This window comes from Apteryx mantelli, chromosome 4, assembly GCF_036417845.1.
Source record: "Apteryx mantelli isolate bAptMan1 chromosome 4, bAptMan1.hap1, whole genome shotgun sequence".
NCBI classification, from domain to species: Eukaryota; Metazoa; Chordata; class Aves; order Apterygiformes; family Apterygidae; genus Apteryx; species Apteryx mantelli.
Window position 1 is genome coordinate 12,821,984 of NC_089981.1, and position 9,363 is coordinate 12,831,346.

General features: G+C 45.3%; 1 protein-coding gene across 1 annotated transcript; it reads left to right on the forward strand.

Annotated features, from left to right (window-relative positions):
• Window positions 1–7,356: 7,356 nt before the first annotated feature.
• On the forward strand, window positions 7,357–8,295 carry LOC136991931 (olfactory receptor 4S2-like; the record flags this gene model as incomplete). Its single annotated transcript, XM_067295428.1, has 1 exon — window positions 7,357–8,295. A coding segment is annotated over exon 1 (924 nt), but the record flags the coding sequence as incomplete, so codon positions are not given.
• Between the last annotated feature and the right edge of the window lie 1,068 nt (window positions 8,296–9,363).

Consider the following 9,363-nt stretch of genomic DNA (forward strand, 5'->3'; position numbering starts at 1 on the left):
CAGCTACTGTCCTTTGCTTTGTTTTGCTGATATTTCTGGAAATGTGGAATGGCCTGATAGCAACATAGTTAATGTCTCCATCTCCTCTGCACAGAATGCCAGCGATCTCCACAGTGAAAACAGAAATCCTACAATTAATGAGAATAAATACTGGTAAAGAAATGCCTTGGTGAAAATAGTCCCCTAACTTAAATGTCCTTTTACTGTCGCCTGGAGTCTTGGGCAGCTTAATGAGGGTTAACAGTAGTCACTGCAGGAAACATGAGTATTGGGTAGGAAGGTAAACAAAGTCTTACAGTCTTTGGGAAAGGAAGAGGAGCAACAGATGACAGAAGCCAGAGATCAGGCCAATAGCATCTGGCCTGCTAACCTAGTATGAGTCAGCCTGCCACTTTCTGTACCCAGTGGCACACATGGCAGCAACTTGGCTAGCATCACATTCATGTCCTTTTGTTTCCCTAGCCAAATGGACTACCAGAGGTGACTTAATGCACAAGTCCAAATGAAGAATTGCTGCTACCTCCTGCTGCAAAATAATTCCCCGTAGGGCTGTGCTTAGTGCCAGCAAAGGAGAAAGGTCTTTTCTCCATTTTCTTTCCACTTACCTTGGCACCTGGCTCTGGACACCACTATGGCAGCAGGTCATGCTCAGGGGAGCTGTGATTTGGACAAGGAGGGACTGTGCATGGTGAGATGAACGAGGTTTTGCAGCTGGATAGTGAATACTGGCAAGGGGTTTTGTTGATAGAGCCATGGTGAATGTGTGTTGTGAATTTGATGATGGGCACGATGGGGACAAGGCACGGTGTGGAGGGAAGTTGTGAAACTTGAAATGGATGCTACATGGCCAGGGACTGTCTTTGTGGAGTTTGTGAAATCAGAAGTGCCTGAGGTGTGGTGAGGGACTGTGCTGAAAGATAGTATGAAGTGGCAGGTAATACTGTGGGTGCTAAGCTGTGTTGAAAGACCTTGTGACATCAGAAGCGGGCATCGTGTTTTGAAGGTTGACACTAGGAGATGTTGCAAAATTGTGGCTGCTGAGGTGTCATAAGGCTGGCTAGAGAGTTCAAGGAGACCCTACAGCAGAACAGGTAATGTGAAGTAGGAGGGGCAATGTATGGTGACAACTTGTGTTGGGAGAGGTTTTGAGGTCAGAAGAGGACACTCGGTAGTGATGAGTGTGCTAAGGGAGGTTCTGCAGTGACAGTGGACCCTTGGGGAATGAGAAGCTGTGTTGAGGGAGGTTGTGAAATCAGCAGCAGGCATTATGGAAGAGGACTGACAATTTCTCAATCTGTGTGACCCTGAACAGCAGTAGAGCATCTTCTGCAAGGTCTATGAAACTAGAGCTGCTCATGGATGCATCTGGGAAGCAAAGCATCGGTGCAAGAGTCAAGCTATAACTCTGGACAGACAGTTCTTGTGTTCTTTATATCGTGAGACTGTCTGAAGAAGGGAGAAGTAGTGAAAAAGCATTACTATTGCATGCCAAACATTGGTAAATTCCCATTTTTGATGGTCCCTGGCTCATCTCTCTGGGACAGCAGCACCAACCCAGTCATTTACTTCCTGGGCAGGAGGAACTGTCACCACCGGCTGCATGGCTCTGGGAAAGTCACCTTCCAACATGCGTTTGCAGAGAAAGCAACGTGCGGAGAAGGAAGCCAAGTGCCCAGAGACACTGCTGCAGAGACTGCTGTATAAATCCCTGCTGGCGAGGAGGTGTGGGAGGGTGGGGCAGCCTGCAGAGGGGACTGAGGGGAGGTGGGCAGCAGTGCTCAGCCCCCAGCAGAGCCAGGGCATCTCCACTGCGGTGGGAGCAGCTCAGCTGGTGACGTGCCCCTTGCGAGCAGGGCTGTGCTGGGGACCAGGGAGCTGGGTGAGAGCGATCCTTGTCTGCACACCATGCCAGGGCCTCTTCTCATTACGTGGTCCCCCTTGTGGAAGGGGACATGGTGCGCAGAGCATGGCTAAGCAGAGCATGCAGAGTGCGGGGAGGAAGAGTGACCCAGGATGTTGGGCATGTCTTTGGGACCCTGAACCTTACAGGGAGTCTTTTCCCTCACTTTGACTTGAGGCCAAGCCTGCAGGACTCCAGTGCATTCTGGCAGCTCCTGGGAGGCCATTCTCAGCAGGCATGAGTTTCATCCTGGCTATTTTGGGCTTGTATAGAAACATCCTTCAGGTCTGAACACCTAGGGGACCGTTCAGCTGGTGCCATGGCTGCTCTGGTCAACACACAGGGGTCCAGGAGTGATGCGTGGTGCTTCTGTGTGTGTAGAGAAGAGCACCAATTCCTCACCTACACCCTGAGCCTCTCCATCGCTGTCCCCAGAGGGCTGGAGGGGGAACTCATCTCTCCCAGCTTTCGCCCAAGATGGCCATCTCCAGATGAGTTAGTTGCCCTAGGCTGCCTGTACAGGCAGTGGAGAGAAAGGTGCTTGTAAGGAGCTTTTCCCTTCCCTATGTGGCTGCAGCACACAGCTCCTGCTGAGCCATCAGCCACCCTCCTGTCCCTGTGCCAAATCTCTTCCCCACCACCGTCTCGCCCCACACTGGGGATGCCTCGCTCCCCTTACGCAGTGCCATGCAAGGCCTCTCACCCTAGTGCTTCTGAGAAAGCTTTCAGCTCCCAGCCACAGCACCTTATCTCACTGTCTTCCCAGTAGCTGCTGTGAGGGTCACCTCTCTTCCTGGCACTGGCACTTGCCTGTTGCTGCAGGGCTGAAAGGGCATTTCTCTGCCTCTCCAGCCAGCTCTCCAGACTTCTATTTGTTTTTTGTTTTTTTTGGCTCCTGCCCTCAATCCTTCCCTCCTTTGTTTCTCCATTACTCTCTTTCTGGGTTGGCTGGTGCGTGGATCTAATTAACACCAAAACAGTTTGTGAGCAAGTGAAGGGCTGGATTTAAAAGGAATGGATCTAAATCTGATTTTTTGAAATTAAGTTGAAGGCAGAGGAAGAAGGGAAAGTGTCTGCACCAGAACATTCAAAGAACTAACAGGGGTCAAAACTTTTCTTTTTTTTTTGTTTTAATTCTACGGAGTAGCAGTATTCCTGAAGCCATTTCATTCCAGTAAACAAGGTTTGGAGAAGCCCTTTAATGGTTGATTACAATATTGCTTTAGCAGAGATTTCACTAGAAACCATGAGACCTCTCTGCTGTCCTCCTTCGTTTGTTTCATTTCATAGGTTCACCTTTGACTGCAGCTGCTCAGGTTAAGAAAGATGGGGCCCATCATGACAGTTGAGAGTTGTCCACCCTAGGTTGTTTTGTTTAAAAGCTAGACGTCTATTTCACACCTAATCGCATCCTAAAATCAGTTCTGAGGAAGATCAGATGCATCTGCCTCCAGAGACATTCATTTTTTTCCGCAGAAGAGCCTAGAGTGACTAAGTCAGGGTTAAACTCGCTGACTTCCATCGGCATTAAATAGGTGACTTCCTCCCTCAGTTTCCCAATTCGTAAATGAAGGATTTTTTTGGTTGACTTGGTAATTCACTGACCTCTGTTAAAACATGCAAATTCTTGCAAAGAGGCTTTATTCACTGGATTTCCAGTGATGAAATTTCTGGTGAGATAGGACTTGGAGGGTCATCAAGAGGTCACCCAGGACATCTTCTGTCCCTATAAAAACTTCATCGTAACCACTCGTGAGAGAAATGAGCCCAACCTGTCCTTAAAAGACTCCTGTGATAGGAATTCTTTACCATCCCTGGAGGATGGTGACTCTTCCTACAGCTTGAGGTTTCTTTCTTTGTTTCCTTTAATGAGGATTTCTCTTTTACATGTTTTTTGGAATACACAAAAGTGAAAAAAGGAGAGAAAATATCTGGATTACAAATGGACTGTTTTAGCATTCACAATGCTAGGAAGCCAGAGCAGTGGACCTAATGGCCCTTTACACATGGGAAATCTATACAACTATCAGCTTGGAGTAAGGAAGAACTCCAGAAGCATTAACTGGATAGTTCCATGCGTATGCTTGTCCAGCTGAATACTCAGCTACTCCTTTGACTGTTATTTCTTATGGAGAAACCCTGAAATGCCTTTGTGATATCATTAGAAAAGCATTGACTGACAACTGTTTCTTTAAAATATATTTACTTAAACTTTTCAGTCGAGACAGAACTCATTCTCCTCCTTTGCCCCTTTCTTTCACGCCTTCCCTTCACCAAGCCTCCACCCCTCCCTCCTCCAGCCCCAAGAGCCCTTCAGGTGGAAGATTTCCTGGGAGAGGGTTAAAGGTTGGTACTTAAACAGTTTTCTTCTCAGCCCTTTTTGCAGCTGCTGGGGTATGAAAGCATCATTCAACACACCCAGGTCACATCATCCACACAGCCTATTAAACCACTTCTCACATAGGCAGGAAACATCAAGATACACTTGTGACACATGAAAGCAAGTAATAAATTAGATGGGATTGGATTATATACTAACAGCCACCTCCTAAGCAAGTTTTGGAAGCTTTCCAGAAGCCATTCTATGTTCTTTAAAGGCGCTGTGCTCTAACACATTCATACCAGGGGAGACAGAAGTTGAGGAGATAAAGTTGTACAGCCCTTACACAAAATATTAGATCTCTAAACACAGGTGAGGTAAGTTTTGCAGCTTCTCTGCCTTCTCGCTTTGCTTTGCTTTGCTTTGCTTTCCTCTTTCTTTTCCTTTCTTCTTGCACAAATGTGAAAATACAGAAAGGAACTTCCACTGAAGTTATCAACTGTCTCTAGTTGTCTTTGGCTAGAATCATATGCAGAGCTAGTTCTACAGCTGCAGATTAGATTGCTTTGATATTATTCTTTTGTTTCCCATAACCACCTGAGATTTCAGGGAAGAATGCATGCAGTAAGGAGATGGTGCAATTTCTCACCCTTTCTGAGATGTTAAGAGTACACATGAGATTCATTTTATTTTGCAGCTGATTGCATTATGTCATATAGCTCAGGTCTACCCCTGCAAAGGCACTTGAAGAGATAAGCCATAACTGGTGGCAATCCTCTACTGAATTAGTCATTCTAGTAATCCTCTTGGAGTCAACAGTAAGAAACGGGTACCTGCAGCACATGATTCATCACATTTATAAGTAGACTGGTCAGGTGTAATATGCCTAGCTTAGGTACAGGTGCCTACATGACTTAAGGCGATGAGATGAGATCAGACAGATGGGTAGTTTGTTAAATGCAGTTTGGTGGTGATGGAAAGCAAGATACATGGTCGAGCTGTCTGAATTGTGAATCGGTCCTTTTGTAGATGCACACCGTGTTTTTAGCTCAGGAATTTGCCATCTGCTGGCATTCAGGCATGCAGTTTCCCCTGACCATTTCTCTCTTGGTCACTCTTTTCTGATTGCCTAAATGTGGCCCTGCGATTGCTGTGGTATGCTTCCAGTCATGCTCTGGCTTGGATGGAGCCCAGCTATTTCTTTTCGACTGGGTACTGCACAGCCATAAAGGTGTGCTCATTTCATCCCTGTCATTTATTTTGTTGAGAAGTCTACGTCGTTGCTCAGTAGAAGGAAGAGGGGTAGAAAGGATCACGACCTGGTAAGACGAGGGAGAAAGTGACCTCACGTTGTTCTTACTGATCCTTTTCCTTGTAGAAATATCTGAAAGGGAACCATCCATGTAAAGTTTACCCTTCTGCTTGAAAAACTTTCATCTAGTGTAAGTACAACTGTAAGCATAGGAAAAGTCCCTAACTTTGCCCACTTCCTCTCTCGGCTTCACTTTGTGGGTTTGAAAGTAATCTTGGCTTTTCTCAGTTTCAGTGTTTCCTGTGGATGCTTGATCCCTTTGTGCCTGCACGAGAATTTCTGATTATGCTGCAGATTGAAGTAGTTGGTAGATAACTTGGCTTAACTGAATCATTCCGCCGATTTGCTCACAGATCACGAATACAAATGAGAAGACCTGGTTGTGATGTAATTCTGCAGGACTTAAAATGGTGCATTTTAACACCAGTTGACTGGGAATGTTTTGATCCTAGAAGGAAGCTCATACAGGGGATATTTTTATTAAAAGAGTGCCTGCTTTTGGCTGACCTTAAACTCTCTGTGAAGAGTTTAATCCGGTGGTTCCCAGACTTCTTTGACCAAGGGAATTCTGGTGGTCTGGGTGCATAAAGGGAAGCTAGAGACGTTACACTCTTTCTAAAGATGTGGGCTTCTCATTTATTAGTGACACGTAATGCTCAATGGGTTGTAGCTGGAATACAGGGTGAACCAAAGAAGTCCCATGTTTATGCTGGAATGTGACCTTGTCTCGAATGAGAAACTGTATGGATGTAGAAATGCCTAGGGACAAGGAGCTCAGCCATAACCTAAAACAGGTGGATGGCATTACAAAAAGCTCTGAGCTACTTTCAGGCACCAAAAGGGATTATTCTCTAAAGGTCATTCTAACCTGGTGGTGCTAATTTGCTTAAGCTCCTCATAGTGAATGGAGGAAAAAGGGGTTCTGCAAAGGACCCTAACTTAGTCATTCTGAATCAGCCTATAGAGAGACTTATACTGGCTGTTGAAGGAGTTTAGTTAGATTAGCTTCATTAAGCTAAGTTAACCCTTGAAAGGATCACGCAGAGTGTATCAAAAATCATACTAGGTAAAATCAGTACAATGCTGGGACAGAAGATCTCACAAGAGTCTTTCATTCTTCCTTCCTCTGATAGAAACAATGCTGAGATTTAGAACAATGTCAAATACTCCATTAAGTCATATGTGCAATTTGTTTTCCCTCCATGATAGATAACCTTTCCAGAACTCATTTTTCAGATTGTGACATTTCATATTTACGTTTCAAAATGTATATACACAAGAGAGTTCTTTTCTCTGCATGTGGGTACATTTCCCTTCTAAACAAGAATTCAAAGATCATGTGTACTTATAAAGCAAATCATCATTCTGAGCAATATTTCCAGGTATTCTTAAAGACACCCATTTTACAAAGATTGCTGTCAGGGACTTTGTCTACCCTGAGGGCAAACATACTGCATTATCTGCCTCGTAGTGCCCAAGATGAACACACTGGCCTTGTCCTTAGTGCATGGAAGGCTACCAGCCATGGAGCCAGTCCTTCCAAATCCTGGAGGACCAGGATTAAGGAACATATCACAGAGTGCACCTATCTCTGTGCCACCAAAACCATGGCAGAAGCTTTGTACTGTGGAGAATTAAATAGCCGTTAAAAAAAAAAAACATGACAGAAACTAAACACTTCATAAGCTTAATACTAATGCTATATCTTTCTTGGTTTGTATCCACTTCTGATATAGAACTCATCATTAATAATGAAAAAATGCTGATGAATCATGTGTCTGTCTTTGTTTTCCCAGGTGTGTAAGCTGTATATTGCATATTGCCACCCGACTGATCAACATGGAGAATGTAAGCAGTGTGAAGGAATTCATTCTTCTGGGCCTTTCAAAGAACCAAGGGGTGCAGAAAATACATTTTGTGGTGTTTTTGTTCTTCTATATTGTTACTGTGGCAGGAAATCTGCTCATCGTTGTCACTGTAGTTAGCAGTCAGCGTCTGAACTCCCCCATGTATTTCTTTCTCTGCCACCTGTCCATTGCAGATATTTGCTTCTCTTCTGTCACAGCTCCCAAAATGATTGCTGACTTCCTTGTTGAAAAGAAAACCATTTCCTTTGGGGGTTGCATGGTGCAGCTATTCGGGCTACATTTCTTCGGTGGCGCTGAGGTCTTCATCCTCACAGTGATGGCCTATGATCGCTACTTTGCCATATGCAGACCCCTGCACTACACCACCCTCATGACCAGGCGTGTGTGTGGCTGGATGGTGATGGGTTCATGGGTGGGGGGCTTTGTGCACTCCCTGGTGCAGACCCTCATAACCGTTAGCCTCCCTTTTTGCGGCCCCAACGAAATTGACCACTACCTCTGTGATGTCCAACCCCTGCTACAACTGGCCTGTACCGACACCTATGTTGTGGGCATCATTGTCGTTGCCAATGGTGGAATGATTTCTTTGGTCTCTTTCTTCATCCTGCTCACGTCCTACATTGTCATTTTGTTATCCTTGAAAAGGCGAATGTCCGAAGGGCGGAAGAAAGCCCTCTCCACCTGTGGGTCCCACATTACTGTGGTGATTCTCTTCTTTGGGCCATGCACATTCACCTACATACGCCCATCCAGCAATCTCTCGGAGGACAAGAGCGTAGCTGTCTTTTACACTGTCATCACGCCCATGCTGAACCCACTCATCTACACACTGAGAAATGAGGAGGTAAAAAGTGCCATGAGAAAACTGTGGAATAGAAAAGTCTGGAGTGAAAAGGGTGAGGTGTAGAACTGTGGTAACATTTTCTCAGGAGCTGAGAAAATCAAGTCTCTCTCACTATAATTCCATTTTGGAAAATTTACTGAAAGCTCCCTTTTGAAGAAAAGCTTGGTTTTAGCTGTTGCAGTAATTGGGAAGACGCTGAAAGTTCATGTTTTGACTGGAATGGCATTGTAAACTCTGTGACTAGCAGGGATTCCCTTTATGTTCTCTTTTTGAATAGCACAGGCCCAGGACTGGGGCTTCCAAGCACTGCTGAGACACCAGCAAATAAAGAAATGAATGCTATCAAAAATATTAAAATGTGTTCCAGGCAGAGCATCCCATTAGTCCGAGCTCTCCCAGGTGTAAACTTTCCGTCAGACAAACTCCATCTACTCTGTAATCTACTCAGCTAGGAAACAATGGCCCATGGTGTCTGCAAGGCTGTTGGTCCCCTGCTGCTGGAAGCAATTGTACCAAAGGCTTCCTTCCCCTTTACTTTGGAGTAAATGCCTTCTTAGGAGTACTGCATTGTCATATGCTGAATCCATGGGTTAGCAATTAAACTGCTGATATTAGATGCTGGCTGGGTCATTTGCTGATGCAGATGGTATGAGGAGAAGCTACTCCCCTTCCCATTCCAGTGCAGCAACTCTCTGCCTTTCTGCAGTAGTTCACCTTTCACTAATGCCCTCCTTCCTAACCATCCCCTCTGCCCTTCATCTCTGCCTCAGATTTTGCATTTTACTGTTTAGACTAATAGAGAATCAGAGATCCAAGTGAAAGATAAATTACTCACTGTAGGAAATTGTCGCCACCCAAGAAAGCATTGGGGGGGCACAATTTTATGTGTCAATGAAAAAAAAGAGTTGTTTGGGAATAATTCCTGTACGCAGGATAACTCCTAGCCCAACAGGGCACATCTACAGGCCCAGGCAAAGGAAGAAACATATATTCCAAGGGAATAGCTGGAGCAGCTACTCCCGCAGGAGGGAAGAGAAGAAATGTGAAGATGGAAGATTAAATCATCTCAGAGCCAGTCACAGCTGCCACAGGGAGGTTAGTTGTAGCAGCTAAGCTTCT